Genomic DNA, 17,351 nt, shown 5'->3' on the forward strand with positions numbered 1-17,351 from the left:
CTCAACAAAGCTGATTTACAAAAAAAAAAAAAAAAGGACAGTGTATTTTTAATTAACAAGTGAAACACAAATACATTATTAAAAAATTAACATGGATAATAATCAAAATTAATTATGGATAAAGCTAAACTTCCCTCTGCACCTTCCAATCCTGGTTCCCATCCTTTCTCCCATCTATACCTCCTCCCCCAAGTAACCACTGTTGAGTTGGGAAGTTCTTCTGAACCTTTAAAAATATATTTACATACATATATGGCGGCCAGATGGTAAAAATATCTGCCCACCAATGCAGGAGATTCAGGTTCAATCCCTGGGTCGAGAAGTTCCCCGGGAGAAGGGAACGGCAACCCACTCCAGTATTCTTGCCTGGAGAATCCCCATGGACAGAGGGGCCTGGCGGGCTTCAAACCATAGGGTCACAAGAGTCAGACATAACTGAGTGACTAACATACACATAAGAAGTCACAGAGAATGTGCACTGCTGTTCTGTACACAGAACTTAGATGTGTTTCTGAAACTTGCTTTTTTCTTCTTTTAGCATCATGTCTCTTAGATCTAGTCATGATGATCCAGTTGATTTCCTCAAGTCTGATACACTGCTCTCTCACATGAGTATGCCCTTCCTCTCCTGATGAATATTTGGGTTGTTTTCTCTGTTACAGTTCACCAGTGCTTACCCTTTGGGTGGCTACAGGTGATGCCAGCACAGATGGTGCTCCAAGGGTTGTTTAGCCTTATCTGCAAGCTTTAATTTATCTGTAAGCTTAATTACAATAAGAATGCATTTATGTATTAGTTACATAGCCTAAATATTCACTTTAAAGAATTTTTTGATACATAAATTATATTTTTAAAAAAGACAATGAAACACAATCAGCAACAGAAGGCAATCAGGTAGGAAAACAAAGCTCTAGAGCATCATCATGTACTCATGGTTTGAGAGGTATTTATTGAAAAATAATGCTGTGAGCACTGAACAGCCGACGTAAGCACATGCTCCCACTGCAAGCAACGATGACAGACACCAGCATACTGGTTACCGGGGCACAGGCCCGATTAACATGTGCATAGACACTGCGCTTTACATTTTTTGCTTTCTTCTTTTATGACTGTGATGTCTTTCCCCATCCCTGAAAGCAAAGGGGTGAAAAAAAAGGACCAAAACTTTAAAATAGTAATTCACAGCAATGCACTTATATCAGATATAAACCAGAGCAAGTTAAAATATGCATTTAAAATGGAACAGTTCTTTTAGTTTTTTTTAAAAAGTAAAGAAAAAAAAGCGTCACTAAAAATACAGGACAAAACTGAGATGAGGATACAGGTAAACGGATTTTTTTTTTTTTAAGCTCTGCTTTGGAGTTACGCTCTGAATGTCTGTACAAGGTGGATGACCTGAGAGTTCAGGTCAGACAGGACTCTGGAGTCACAGGAGGAACTCAGAGCTCTGAGCTCCACATCGCGGCCCCCAGCTCAGCTCCCTGCAGGGCATCCCACCTCAGGGGGTCTCAAGGAGGAGCACTTCCTGCTGACGCTCAACTTATCCTCACTGAAGGAAAATCACCCATGTTTAGGTTCTGAGGCTATTTAACATACATCAATCAATAGGGACTGATTGGACATGTCAAAAATTACTTAAAGAGGAGGAAAAACTAACCAACCAGGGAAAGTGAGAGAGCACAGTTTCCGACGGCCAATCAAGAGTTAATGTGCACGTAATGACCAGAGGTTATCCTTCAGTAAATGGATCAACAGGGATGACTAAGAGACTACTTCATAATTTGAACTGAGAGCTAGCTTTAAACCTACGAACTGAACGATATCAAGGTGAGCAGAATTAGTAAACCAGTAAGCCTGACTCCTGGTCACCACTGATCCTGGAGAGACACCATCTAAGAGCTCACTTTTAGACAAACACCGTGCAAACGAGACTAAGCCTGCCTGCAGCGAGCTCAGTCTAGGACAGAGAGAAGTAAGGTAAACGGATCGCAGGTGCTGGGCAGAGTGGCAACAAATGGGGAAAAAGGCTTCGCGGAAATGGCTAAGCTGCATCTTAAAGGCTGAGGAGGAGTTTATAAAAAACAGTCAGCAGAACAGGAGGTGCGAAGGCATGGATGAGGCACAGCAGGGACGAGGAACAGTGAGGAACTTGGGCTGGCTAGGGCAGACATTATGAAATCACAGGGCAGGCGCAAAACGCAAGGTAGAGAGCCAAGTGCCCTGCTCCCGGGGGTCTCGAGAGCTGTTCTAAACCATGAGACTTCGGCCACTGAAGGGTTTTAAGAGGTGAAAGCTCACTCCAGCAGCTGGGTAGGGATCCCAGGTCCATACGGGACCAGCTTAGAGACAGAACCGCCAGGAAAACTACCAGAGGACAGCGTCCAGGGCAGGGGGCGGGGAGCATGAGGGGGACCGTCTGCACACAGGACTGACGGCAGCCAGGACCCTTTGGGAAGGAGCAAGAGACGGCATCGAGCAGGGCCTCGCGTTCCGGCTCAGGAGGACAGACGCCGGTCACCGTGAACCAGGACAGGCGTGCGGGGGCAGACAAGTCTGGGGGCAGGCCTGGTGAAGTTAAGGTCCAGGCAGAGGTCCACTGAGCAGCTGGGATACACGAACAGACCTGTGTCAACCTGGATTATTTCAGTATTACTTTATATCTCCCCAGTGATCAAACGTCTATCAGGAATCCCAACAAGGGCAGAGCTGACTGCCGTAAAGCCTGGGCCTTAGTAAAGCCCTTTATCTGAGGGATTCGTGAAAGAGAGAAAGAATGACAGCAGGAAAACAGCGGGGGCGGGGACAGATACTGAAGGACGGGAGAGAGACCCAGGCAAACAGCTCTGTGACGCAGCGGGCTTTCTGCCCAGACGTTACTTTCCTGTGTCTCGGAGAGAAAAGTTAATAAAAAAGGAAGCCAGGTGCGAGCAGGCAGCCAGCCACGCCAGCAGAGCTGTGGCTATCCGCCCTGAGACAGGACGCATGCGAAGGGCCTTCACACTGTGTATCCCCCTGCCTCACGTTGCTTACACTCCATTTTCTCAGCATGGCCTGTGATAGACGGACTGTCCCCATGTCAGAAGTAAACAACTCAGCAATGAACGATACATGCCACCGGGCTTACCTCTCCTTCCTTCTCCTGGAGTCCCAGCTTCTATCCTTGTCCTTATTTCTTTTCCGTTTGTGTGGGCTCCGACTTCGGTCCCGTCTACGCCATGAACACTCACCGTCCAGATGGCTCCCCCCAGACTGCCTTGAGTCCACTGAAGCCGACCGTCTTTCTTCGCTCCTGAGGCAGAAAGAAAGGTCATCAGCTAGTTTCAACCACTGGTCTCCACGACAGACCAGCCTCGAGCCCAGCATTCTATAGCAGAGACCAAATAAACATGCATCATCTTGCACTCCAGTAAGGGGGCAGGCAAAGAAACACAGCTCTGCAGAGTATGTTTTACAACTGTGGTGACAGGAAGAGGAGGAGCCTCCGGGTAAATCAGTGTGCTGTGAGTGGTCTGAGAAGTGCCAAAACCCAGCTGGACAGTGCCCGGTAACAGACTCAGCGGAGGACCTCTCCCACGACGACACGAGGACACACCTGTCCGCCCCGTCCGCGTCCTTCTCCTGCTCCTCCTGCCAGTGGCCGCTCAGCTCCTCCATGTGCACGCTGATCACATCCCGGATCACCTGCGGGCGGGGAGGAACCAACTGCCAGGTGAGAAAGCTGCTCGAGAAACGCGCAAACATCACCGCTCGTGATCAGACATCTCCCGAGAGCTACGACGCGGTGGACGGTGGGACGTGTGCGGTTTAGGAAACACAGACGGGCGACAGACACACCAAGGACTCAGGGGCACATGATCATGACACGTGTTAACTCAGCCCTGAGAGTTTAGAAACCACGTGCAGAGACAGCAGACGCAGGAAAGCGGCACGTGGTCAGCCCTGGGTGATCTGGAGCACACACACGAGCGAGTTCTCTGTACTGTCTGCAGTAGTGCAACTCATCCGCATGTTGGAGATCTCACCGAGACACAAGAAATCACTAAAAGGGTGGGAAGCACGGACGTTTTTACAGACGAAAGACATCGGGGATCTGCTCCCAAACCACCAACTGTCGGGGCAGGATGAGAGGGAATGAGTGGGGGTAAAATAAACAGAGACCATATGCAGATGATGGTTTTCCTGGTGGCTCAGTGATAAAGAACCCGCCTGCCAGTGCAGGAGACAGGTTCACTCCTTGGGTTGGGAAGATGCCCTGGAGGAGGAAACAGCAATCCAGTATCCTCGTCTGAGAAATCCCATGGACAGAGGAGCCTGGCGGGCCATAGGTCATGGGATCGAAGAGTCAGGGACACAACTTAGCAATTAAATCAGGGATTAATGCACTTAACGGAGAAGGCAATGGCACCCCACTCCAGTACTCTGGCCTGGAGAATCCCATGGACGGAGGAGCCTGGTAGGCTGCAGTCCATGGGGTCGCAAAGAGTCAGACACGACTGAGCGACTTCACTTTCACTTTTCACTTTCCTGCATTGGAGAAGGAAATGGCAACCCACTCCAGTGTTCTTGCCTGGAGAAGCCCAGGGACAGGGGAGCCTGGTGGGCTGCCGTTTACGGGGTTGCACAGAGTCAGACACGACTGAAGTGACTTAGCAGCAGCAGCAGCAATGCACTTAAATTGTATTATATACATAATACTGTAAGTTACACATAATTTATACCAAAACACTGCTTAAGCCCAAATGTTTAGTAGAGTACATAAAAGGACACTTAAGTTTCTGTCAAAAAAAGCTATTTATTGAAAATTCCTTTGTCCATAAGCATTATTTCAATTACCTCTCACAATAACCCTGCAAAGTCTGTACTAGTATAAAATGAAAAAAATCTGAATCTTAAAAAGCTCTTATCATTTGCCCAGGTCAAACAGACAGTGATAAACTGCAGGATCAAAACTCAAGCCTGGGACTGTCTAAAGTCAAAATCTACGTCCTCAGCATGATGCAGTATCACTTTCTCAAAAGCAGTACTTTTGTAAGACTGCACAACCTCTTTACGTTAAGATCTTGGTACCCTGAAGAGCCTTTGTCTGGTGAAGGCTGGGTCTGAACGTGATGGACAAATACAAATCAGATGTGGCCACCAGAGCCACGTCCTCTCAGAAAACCTCTAGGCAACTGTGGAAGCCACGGGACAGGCGACGACTGTGTAAGGGAAACCTCTGTGTTCAACAAGGCTCTACACAAATCATCTATGACTTACCTCAGTGTATGACTTCTTGGTTATGTGAACATTCTTAGCTCTATAGGACTGGCGTCTTCTTTTGTAATCTCTCACTTCTGCCAGGATTTCAAGGTAAGATTTTGGACTTTTTCGACTATTATCTAATAAAAGAACAAAATAGAATTATTACATCACCAGAAACTGTAAATTCTTATGAATCAGAGGGAAGGAACACCATAATCATCTGATATTTTACCACATTTTAATGTAGCGCTCTAAAAATTCTATGTTGTATAAATGGACTGTTTTATATCATTCCTTTTCTCGTGCTCGCTTCGGCAACACATATACTATATCGTTCCTTTTCTCTGGCCAATAGCTGAATGTAAAGAGTGTTTTAAGTACAGAGATTAAAGTAACAGCCCAGTCCTATGTAACATTCTTATGGAACGAAGGTATGCTTAATGTAACAACCAGTGAACAAAATTTCAAGTACTACGTAAACACCTTAACATATATGTTAATATCAGATGATACAAAACCATCCTTTTCCAACACAAAATGGCCTGACAGATCATCTTATTAACACTTAAAGGATGAAACGACAATTAAGAAATAGAAAACTAAGATATTCATCTCAAACCTTGATTGACTTTGGCAGCCAAGTCTACAAAGAGATCACTGTCGTTTTCGATAGTTTGAGAATCTGAGCGTTTTTTCTTTGTTTCCTCGACTACAAAATCATAGAGGGCAAGACGATCGGCTTGAGTCAGATCACAAACAAACCGTTTGTGATTCAGGGGAACTTCAACAGGCAATGAAGAATACACCCCTAGAGTAAAAATAAGATCACAAGGATAAATAATACATGAAGCTCTGTGGATTTACAATCTATGGTACTTATCTTTAAACATGCATGGTAATAATGTGATGCTTAATTAACACAAGCCATTTGTTTTCATAGCAATCCCTAAATATACAGAACAGCCACCTGTGTGATAATGGTCAACACTGACTCTATCCTGAATGCTGCATCCACAGGAAGGACGGACGTGGATGTTGGCTATTATCCCCAACAGTGCTGAGATAGATCCCATGAAGGCAGGTAGTAATAACCATGAGACAATTTGCCCATTAAAAAAAAAAAAATTTTTAAAAGGCTCCCCATACTGTAAAAGTAGATATTAATTTTCTCTCTATACGCTTTTCCCCATAAAATGTAAAGGAAAATGTTTTTAATAGGCAACACACATTACAGCCCCCTTGAAAATAAATTATAGAAATACGAAAAATGTGTTAAAAACATAATGTTTATGAGACACCAAGCGAGATGTTTCACAGTCAAAATACATCCCATTTGGGCAATGACTTAGAGCTATGGACCAAGGGGCAGAAATCCCAAACTTTCTCTTTCTCAGATCAGAGACAGACAGACTGAGACTAAAACTTCTCTTAATTTTCAGAAGCCGCGCATGTTGGTTTTACCAAACTAACTGAGAAAAGTTATCAACAGCAAGCCCCCCCCCTCCAAAGTCACAGAACTTTCTATCATCTGCTCATTAATGAAAAAGAGTAAATACAATACCTTGATATGATGTATTAAACATTGAAGAAAATTTTTGAGATTCAAATTTTCTCAAAGAAATAAAAAATTACTGTAACTGTAAATAAAGCAATTTAAAAAGATTCTTTCTAGACTTCATTATTCATGAATGCAAACAAAGAACACCAGCTACTAAAGGAATCCTTTTAATGTTTGCTAGGTTACCCTGAAGTAATCACTCAGGTTCACAGGACAATATAAAATCAGTAGCTCTTCTCAGATACTTATAAAAGTGGCAAAACAAAAATTCAAATGAGAGCATACCATGAACTAAGGATAACAACACAAGAAAAGAGATGACTTTTACAGGTCTATAAATTACAAGGAGAGCTACACTGAATCCGAGTCTTGAAGTAACAGTGATGGATAACAATCTGTACTAGTAAAAGGTTCGGAATTGGTGGGCAGGAGGGGCTGCCCACTGTCAATCCCTCTCACTGTAATTCTGGCAAACACTAGGAAAAGCCCCTTTATGCAGCCAGATTTTGAACCCTTCAGTTTATAATATAAAAGTGAGTTAGCTTTGATAAACCTATTTATCTGATTATAGGCTACATATTTTGGAAGAAAAATACAAAGATGAAAAGAACACTGATGTAGTTTAAAACATGTTCCACACAAACCTTTGCCTGTTCTTTGTAAACAAAGAAGTGTAACTTCCTCCTTAAAATATTTTGGAGTTTTCTTTATTCATCTTAAATTTCTGTATGGTCAAGCCTGACACTTAAATTCTTTGAAATTCAACTAAAATTCCAAGTCAAGACTATAATGTTGTGACAGTGATTAAGATAAAGTTTAGAAATTTGAATGATACTTTTAAAAGGATATCATTTGCAAAAAGGATACTGCATATCTTTAAATAAGGAGTACATTCAGGTTCCTAATTCCTCTTTATACTCACCCCAATTACTGAAAAAGAAAAAGTACAGGAAAAGTTAAACAACAAATGGCATTCAAATCATTCAGAACACAGATATTTCTGACAAAAGAAAAAAAATGGATAAACACACTTAAAGAAGCTTACATTTCCACAAAACGTAAAAATTCAAATGCAAGTTTCTATATGATTTGGAGATCTATCTGAATGAACTGTCATCATACTAACTGTGACCCTCTATGTACTTTTTTTAATAATAGCTTTAAAAAACTGTCGTAAAATAGACACGACACAGAATCTGCCATTTGACCCATTTTCGGGTGGATAGCTCAGCGGCAGCGCACGACTGTGCACCCTGCAGCTCTGCCCAGCTCCAGAGCTCTGCCGTCACCCAAACTGGAACGCCAAGCTACTTTCTCAGGAACCGGAACTCTCCTTCTTCTCTGTTAGTCCTTTTGGCCATCACAGGGCATCTCAAACGTGTTAGATACAACAGTAAATATTAATAATATTAACATTAACTAATATATTTAACAACATTAAATGTTAACTTGTGTCAAAGATACGAATTCAGAATTTTGTGAAGAACTCATACCAAGTCAATTTCCTAACACGAGATGCAGAAATGAGGCCCTTACAGATAAAATGATTCACTGAAGTCTCACGAGTGGGAGGAAAAGATCAGGGTTAGAACCGTCATCTCCCATCTTTTAGGATGCTTTAGCCCAGTACACTCATGTTCAAATCACGGCCACCAGCCACACAGGTGCCATGAAATTCAAGTACGGCGACTTGAATTTTTAATATTGAAGGGAAAAGATCATGAAATATAAAATGATTGTTTATTCCAACATAACTACATCTGAAAGTAAATAAGTAGATCTAATGGCTGTTCAAGCTTTGACAAAGATTAACAGGCTGAGAATTCTATACTTTGAGTTTGGGTCTGATATGACCAATGAAATGAAAATACAAGAAACTTAAAATTTAGTACGTAACCAACAAAATATTAATTATATGGAAAATGTAAAGCTGTTCGTGTTAGTCATTCCTTCAAAGTAAACATCATAAGAAGATATTAAAGAGACTTTTGTCCTGGGGTAAAAAGTTTTAAATGTGTTAAGACCTAAGTGGGCCACAAAAAATCATCTCTATTGAGAAATTGCAGAGCTGTACATAAGATGAAAAAAAGTTTTAAAAAGAGGATTATAGATGATGTAACAAGTTGTCCTTAGCAATTAAATATTAAGACAGTACAAAAATCCAAAATCAAAGTTCCTTTTACCTACTGAAAGAACTATTCATTTAAAGTAATTGTTTGCTTTTGTAAAGAACCAAATTCAATGTTCAAATCCACAAAATTCAGAGCTAGGTTTTCAATCCAGCTTATATTAAAGCACTAAAGTGTTAGCTCACTTCTGTGTTCCTCTATTTCTTCACCTAATATGGAAGAGAAAATACTTGTCTAACTTATCACAACTGTGATGTCAAAGAGAAATGAAATACACAAGAGAGTTTTGGAAAAAAACAAAAAGAATCTCTTCTAAAATAGAAAAGTATGGAGGAACTTTAGAACAAGCACCCCAGAATTTCATCACCTCTGCTGGACAGGGTTTATTTCCTTATCTGAAAAAAACAGATGCTGGAGTAGATAAAATAAATTCAGTAAATCTCACTAGCTAAGGTCAAATAAAGTTAAAACTAGTAACTTCTCCCAAAACACAAAAACAAAATCCTCTACTTTTTAACTGTGTCTTAACTGAAGAGGGGCCAAAGAAAGCTTGACTGACCACAGCTCAGTATCTCTTTGAGTAAGATGAGAGTCAAACATCCCTGTCAAAGAGTAACACCTGGATCCTTCAAAACAGCAAACACAAGAAACATGCTTCTGGCTGCTACAATATAATGCAGACTGAGACCAACAGACTTCCTCCTTCCAAAGTCACAACACGATCGAGGGAGAACAGCCCAGACACTGGCTCACAACAACAGGGTCATGACCCTAAACATCAGTGAGGGAGAAGAAGGTTAGGTGCTCAGAGAAACGTGCCTTCAGAAAGCTCAAAGACAACTGAGAACCTTTATCAGAGGAGCCAGTCGGGGTTTGGCTGGATGTCCTACCTAGAGTCAGAAATCTATTAACTCCATTTACCCACTTACTTCTATGATTTTGAAGGATGAAGTTTTCTTCCAATTTCCTAAAAGCTCAAACCTAAAATTCTAAGCTTGTCTCTGCTAAAGTGAAGTCCCAGGTAGCATCTCTTACCCCAGCTTCCCACCACCCTCTGAAATGGTATGTAACACTGTCCTTGCTTCACTACAAGGAGCAGGGACGGTGCTGGGTCTTCTTCAGCCCGAGCCTCTCCTCTCACATTGCACCTCAACATGCTTACATGTAACATCGGGCTGATTCTCCAGAGGGGCTTCCCAGGTGGCTTGGTGGAAAAGAACCTGCCTGCAACGCAGGAAATGGGGGTTTGAGGCCTGGGTCGGGAAGATCCCCTGGAGAAGGAAATGGCAACCCACTCCAGTATTCTTGCCTGGGAAATCTCACGGACAGAGGAGCCTGGTGGGCCAGAATCCGTGCAGTCTCAAAGAGTCAGACACAACTGAGTGACTAAACAGCTAACAACAATAACAATGCTCACAAGGAAGGAAATCTCAGAGTGAGACAGTCTACTCAGGGGGATTTATTTGACACCAAGTACTTAGTCTAATGTCAGATGGAAAGCTTAACCTATTTCATATAACTGTGTTCACAAGATTTCTCTTGAAAATTAGTGATATGCGCTATGGAGGAAAGACAGTCTAACTAATTAGCTCAAACTATGATGCCACTTACTTTGATTATAATAATCACCATCATTTCCAACTGCAGCTCTAGCTTGTTTAATTATCTGGAATTGTGAGTCCTTATCTGTCAAAAAAAAATCCATAAACACAATATGAATCAGTGTCCACAATGGAATTATTAACTAGGTTCCAATAATCCAAGCTTTCTGGGCACTCTGAGAAACCTTCCAGAACCTTAACAACCCACCTTGCTGCTGAGGTAACCTGAATGCAGAATTCTTTCCAATCCACCAGAATCCAATAAGTAACCAGACTTCGAGCAGTTCAGAAAACACTATTAATATAATCAAGCATGCAGCAATTGCTGCTGCAAACGTTAGCAACCAATATCTAACATTTAGTGAATCCCAGCTAAGTGTCAGGCAGTATTCTAACCATATAACGTATGTGATATTTAATCCTCCTTACAGGTGTTATGAGCGTCATTCCTATTTTACAAAGAAATTTAGGCAAAAAAAATCGGTTAATTACCTTATTGAAAGCCACACACTATTAGTGACAAAATTAGTTAAATGAGGCATTCTGATTCCAGAGCCCAAGATTTTAACCTCTATGTAATCTGTGAACACGCAGAACACATTTCCACACTCAGCTCTATCTTCAACTTATGTGTGTGGCCAGGTTTTTGTTATAACCAAGAAGCAAGGTATGTGCCCTATTGTAGGACGCTCTAGAGGATTTCTGGTGTGCATTATAAACCTGGTCTCTAAATTTCAAATTGAGTAAACTAGTGTCACTATAAGCAATACCCTTCTTAATCAATCATAAGGAACTTACAAAACCCATTCTTCTGATAATTCGAAAATGAAATATCAGTACCTATATACATACAGCTTCACTAAGATATTTAAAAATTATATTTCATACTTACTCAAAGTAATTGAAGGTATGTTCGCATTCTCATAGAAAAAGTCAGAATTATACATTTTATCCTAAACAGTAAAAAAAATAAATAAATAAATCTTAATGTCCTCCAGTATCAGATGACTATTTTAATATTTGACATAAACCAACAATAGGTTTAGTATCATCTAAGCATTTCTTGCAATCATTTGCAAAACGAGGCAAATACCACTGCACCTCACAAATGACTATTATTTTCCCAGAAAACCTCACACTACGCCTTCCAAATACTGTGAGGATTTATTAACGCATAAATCACACGACATATACACAATAAATATATGGTACCTCCTCCTCTTTGGTGTAGCCCAGTTTCCTCAATCTACAAGACACCATGTGCTTTGCTAAAGACGACTTAGGCATGTGGTGATTGGAATCGTACGGGCAAATCGCAACTTCATCCTATAAAGATCAAACAGAAGCAAAGGAAAGGGTACATCATTTTTCAAGAAATAACTATACCATTAAATGTTTTTATATCCTCTTCTGTAAGCCTTTCCACCCCACTTCCCGTGTGAGTGTACGTACACGTTAAAAAATAACCTCCCTGGTTCTCTTTACCCCTTATAGCCTATGTCCCCCTCCAACCCTTCAAAGCCCACCTCCTCAAAGATGTATGTATGCTCACTGCCTGGACCACCTCACCGACCATCTCCCTCTGAGGAACTCGGAGGTCCTTACACATAACCCCTGCGCCCTCTCCCAGCCCCCGCAGGACACCGTCTTCGTCTGAGGTAACACCAGCCCCTCCCAACCGCTCCCCCGCCTCCGTTCTCCACCCCGAGCGAGTGTGCATCCGAGCGAGTGTGCATCCGAGGCCTGCCACTTAATGACTGTACCAACTCAGTCACGGTCAGGAGCCTTCCTTTCTCTCAGTTTCTTCACCTGTAAAATGGGTCTAATGGCAGGACCACTCACACAGAGCTACTGTAAAGATTAAATAAACTATACCTGAATTCATACACATAAAGCAATTCAGACAGGGCCTGGTAAACGGCACACAGTCAATAAACATAAGCAACTATAACTTAATTAAATTAAAATTTAGTTGCCTGAGCAACTAACACTTTGGCTTCAAGTATTTTCATGTCTCCCCCTACTGTTCTCATTAAGAGAAAAAATATATATATATAAATATATATATATACACACATTCTTTAACACAGTTGGTCCAAGGACCTTTAAGCTCTGGCCCCTACCGACCACCATCCCCCTCTCCCCCCCACATCCCAAGCGCTTACCTAAGCTTAACTTTCAGAGGTTCCCTGATCTGTGCACAGCCTTATCTCTGGATTTCTACCCATGCTGTTGATGCTTTCTCTGTGCTGCACCTAGTTAATTTAGCTCCTTTCATTGGTCAGTTTAGAATTCACTTTACAAAGGAAGTCTTGGCCACCCACCCCCACAGCCGCACGCACTACAGCAATTCGGACTCACCCTTCACAGACTTTTTCACGTTGTAACACAACGTGGCTACTCTGTATTCCCCCTCACCACCACCAGTCATTGGAGGGCAGAAACTGACTGCGGTTCACTCAATTACAGGATGAAAGCATTCCAGCAGAGAAGTGAACCTTCACTGCCTTTCTGTACTGCACGTGGTCTAGGAATTATCAATGCCACTTTCCAGGATGTTTATGCCGGTCACTCTCCTGAATATCAATCAGGTGTTGGTTTTGCAAACATGTGATGCATACCCACAACTGATTATCAGAATTTCAGAATTTTATTTTTAACTTCTGGCCACACTCCACAGCATGTGAAACCTTAGTTCCTCACCCAGAGATTGAACTCATGTTCCCTGCACTGGAAGGCAGCCTTAGCCACTGAACCACTGCAGAACTCCCAAGAATTCTGCACTTTTAGAGCGGAGTTTTAGAGAGGCACTCTCAGGGGCAGAATGCCCGGGTTCACAGCCTGACTACCACTCAACAGCAATGAGTCCTGGGATGAATGCTCACCTCTCTCGGTTCGTTTTCTCATCTGTAAAAGGTGGCTGAGGGTACCTACCTCAAAAGGTCATTATGAGTATTAAAGAAGATAATATATAGTAAGTGGCATAAACAAAGAGCTACTTAACTGTTAATAAAAGAAATCTAAATTTACTACATTGCTGGGTGCACAGTGTCGTGGAAAGGCCTGGGAGGCTCTGCTCAATGGAATTCACAGCTTCAACTATACCTCCGAACAATGAAAGGGTTTTTTAAAAAAATTATAAACCCGTAAAGCATAGTAGGTCTCATAAAGTATGATGCCACCTGAGCACTTCCTTTCACCTCATTAAAAAAAAAAAATCTGGGGACTTGCCTGGTCATCCCCATGGCTAAGACTCTGTGCTCCCAATTCAGGCAGCCTGGGTTCGATCCCTGGCTTGGAAACTAGATCCCACATGCTGCAACTAAGAGCTTGCGTGCCGCCAACTAGGACCCGCTGCAGCCAAATGAGTATATAATTTAAAAAACAAAAAAAAAGATCAGATTGCTGACCCTAACACACTTGCCTACATCTCTTCCCAAAGCAATCCTAACATCCAGGAGAGCTGCAGGTACCGACTCCTTTAACAGTCCTGGAATGCTGCCAGTGCCGTCAGAAATGCACTATCTTGTGGCAGAGGAAGGCGACCTGCAACTCCCCAGTTCTCCCAACATGGAACCTGCTTGAGTTCAGTTCAGTCCCTCAGTTGTGTCCAACTCTTTGCCACCCCATGGACTGCAGCACACCAGGCCTTCCTGTCCATCACCGACTCCCAGAGTTGACGCAAAGTCATGTCCACCGACTCAGTAATGCCATCCAACCATCTCATCCTCTGTTTTCCGTCCCCTTCTCCTCCCGCCTTCAATCTTTCCCAGCATCAGGGTCTTTTCCAATGAGTCAGTTCTTCGCATCAGGTGGCCAAAGTATTGGAGCTTCAGCTTCAACATCAGTCCTTCCAATGAATATTCAGGACTGATTTCCTTTAGGATGGACTGATTGGATCTCCCTGCAGTCCAAGGAACTCTCAAGAGTCTTCAACACCACAGTTCAAAAGCATCAATTCTTCAGCACTCAGCTTTCTTTATGGTTCAACTCTCACATTCATACATGACTACTGAAAAAACCATAGCTTTGACTAGACGGACCTTTGTTGGCAAAGTCTTTGCTTTTTAACATGCTGTCTAGGCTGGCCATAGCTTTTCTTCCAAGGAGCAAGCGTCTTTTAATTTCATGGCAGCAGTCACCGTCTGCAGTGATTTTGGAGCACCCCAAAATAAAGTCTGTCACTGTTTCCACTGTTTCCCATCAACTCCCCAGTTCTCCCGACCCCGAACCTGGTGCCAAAGCGGTATCCACGCGCAGAGGACACGGCAAGACGCCAAGCAGCACCCCAGGCCCGCCCGTTTATCTCACTGTAGCCCCGCCGCGATTCCTCTGCTTCCCCGGGAGCGGTGCGAGCTCCCGGGAGGCTGCAGTCCCCGAGTCCCGCGCGCCCCCCTCGGCCCTGCAGACGCCGCGCCCTGCCCGCCGCCCATGGCCCCGTGGGCCTCTCACCTCAGCTGCCGCCGCCTCCTCCCCCGGCTCCAGACGGTCAAGGCTCCAGCCCAGCGACGCCGTCATCTCCTCCAGCGTCCGGCGGCAGCTCTCCACGAACTCGCTCAGCTCCTCCCGCAGCCGCCTGCGCTCCTCCATCGGGGGAGGATCGGCCTCCATGGCCTCCGCCGCCAGTGCGCGATCCCGGAAGAAGCTGCTGGACTGCGGGCGGCGCGCGCGCGGGCTTCTGGGGCGGGGGCAGGGCCACGCCGCCACGTGACTGGAACCGCCAATAGGGAAGCGGCCCGGGAAGGGTGGGTGCGTTTGAGAGGTCTCTTCCGGCTTTTTCCTGAAGTGGCTGTTTTCGCCGGGTTTCTGGATGCGTTGGGCTTCCTTGAGGGCTCAGACGGTAAAGAATCCGCCTGCAGTGCGGGAGACCCGGGTTCGACCCTGTCAGGAAGATCCCCTGGAGGAGGGCATGGCTGCCCACTCCATATTCTTACCTGGAGAATTCCATGGACAGAGGAGCCTGGCAGGCTCTACAGTCCTTGGGGTCCCAAAGAGTCTGACAGGACTGAGTGACTTTCACTCACTGTGTATGCATTTGCCCTTGGCCTTCCCCGAACGGTGTTATCCAATCAACAACCCCCCTCCCCATTAAAAAAAAAAAAAGGCTTATATCAACAGGTAAGTTTTAAAGAATTGTACAATGAACATTCCCGTAGCCGTCCTCCACTTATTAATTGCTAATATTTGGCCTTTCTCCCACTCTCTCCGTACACACGGCCCCGCACACTGATTTTTGCTGCCCTATGCATCTCCTAAGAACAACTGAGGGAACTTTCCTGGCGGTTCAGTGATTAATAAGACTCTGGTGCTTCCACTGCAGGGGGCCGGGGTTCCGTCTTTGGTCGGGGAATTAAGACACCCTGTATGCCAGGAGGTATGGCCAAAATTTTTTTAAAATTTAGAAAAAAAAAAAGTAAGGACATTCTCCTACATAAGCACAATATATGATCAAACCCAAGAGAATTAATAATATATAATAATATTCATATCTATCTATCCAGTTGTCCCCCAAATTCCTTTTATAACCATTTCATCATTTTTTTCAAACCATGAGCTATTCCAGAAAAGCCTCCCTCACTTTCCTTTTTAATTTTTATTTTTTAAGCTGCACTACAGTGGTTCAGACAGGAAAGAATCTGTTTGATCCCTGGGTGGGGGAGATCCGTGGAAGAAGGAAATGGCAACCCATTCCAGTATTCTTGCCCAGAAGATTCCATGGACAGAGGAGCCTGGTGGGCTAAAGTCCATGGAGTCGCAGAGTCGAACGCAGCTGAGTGACTAACACACACACACAATGGCCAGTAGGGATCTCATTTCCCCAACCAGGATGTCCAAATTAAGTCATTGAATTTTGTCAGGACTCAGTCATCTTGTAGAACATTCCTCTTTCTGGATTTTTCAGATTTTTTTCCTTTATGATTAGATTCAGTTTAAGCATTTTTTGTTAGATGTGTGTACCTCTTTATTACACTTTATAAAGGACACATAGATTTCCCTGCTGTTAGTAAAGCTAAATTTGATCACTTGGTAGGGGTGGGGCATCACTCCATTTCTACATTTTAGAAATGTAACTGTACATTTTCCTTTTGGTATTTGGTAAGTAACCTGAAGGATGATACTCTGAAGCCATATGAACTTCCTATTCCCAACACTCACACAATCCTTCCCTGAATCTGATTACATCAGCAGTTATAAACGATGATTCTCTATCTTGGCTCCTACATTTATTAGCTGCCATTCTTACCACACCTTCATTTTTCTCTGTTGTTTCACTATGAAATCCAGGTTTTTAAAATTATTAAGGATTTTAAAATTATTACAAACTCCATTACCATAATTCTAGTTTTTAAGCAGAAATGTATTTGCGGAAATTATAACCAATACAAAATATTGATATTTTTGAGAAAACTAAGTTGGGTAAATCAATAATTAAAAATTCTCCCATGGTTCCATGGACTTCTTTTGAATAAGTAAATCATTGATAATTGACAGTCATAATGATGCTGTCAACATAAGTGAGCAATGCAGGAGGCATTTACTAAAGGATAAGGAGAACTTGTCATATTGATTCAGGCCATTAATAATCAATGTCCATTTATATCCTGTGCGTAATCTGGCTTTTTTTTTTTAACCATCATAATTTTTATTGAGGCTCAAATGGTCCCAAGTTTGGCCAGTGGAAACCACTATAACCACCTGTCTCTCTGACACATCCTGTTAGCCCTCAAGTACTCTCCTCTTTTGATTAACCCACGTTCACTTTATCAGCCCTTTTGGTTTCCCCAGATAGTTTTAATAACTCCTACAATCTAATCCTTCTTT

At 43.1% G+C, this 17,351-nt stretch overlaps 1 protein-coding gene across 1 annotated transcript; it reads right to left on the minus strand.

The window, feature by feature from the left end:
* Positions 1-929: 929 nt before the first annotated feature.
* SNRNP48 (small nuclear ribonucleoprotein U11/U12 subunit 48) lies at positions 930-15,185 on the minus strand. The gene is made up of 9 exons (XM_043908590.1): positions 14,982-15,185; positions 11,742-11,855; positions 11,422-11,482; positions 10,540-10,614; positions 5,861-6,049; positions 5,257-5,378; positions 3,593-3,681; positions 3,125-3,289; positions 930-1,130 (listed from the first exon to the last, which is right to left on the minus strand). The coding sequence occupies exons 1-9, from the start codon at positions 15,138-15,140 to the stop codon at positions 1,082-1,084; spliced, it is 1,023 nt and encodes a 340-aa protein (XP_043764525.1). The 5' UTR covers positions 15,141-15,185; the 3' UTR covers positions 930-1,081.
* Between the last annotated feature and the right edge of the window lie 2,166 nt (positions 15,186-17,351).

The sequence above is a fragment of the Cervus elaphus genome, chromosome 7 (assembly GCF_910594005.1).
Source record: "Cervus elaphus chromosome 7, mCerEla1.1, whole genome shotgun sequence".
NCBI lineage: Eukaryota > Metazoa > Chordata > Mammalia > Artiodactyla > Cervidae > Cervus > Cervus elaphus.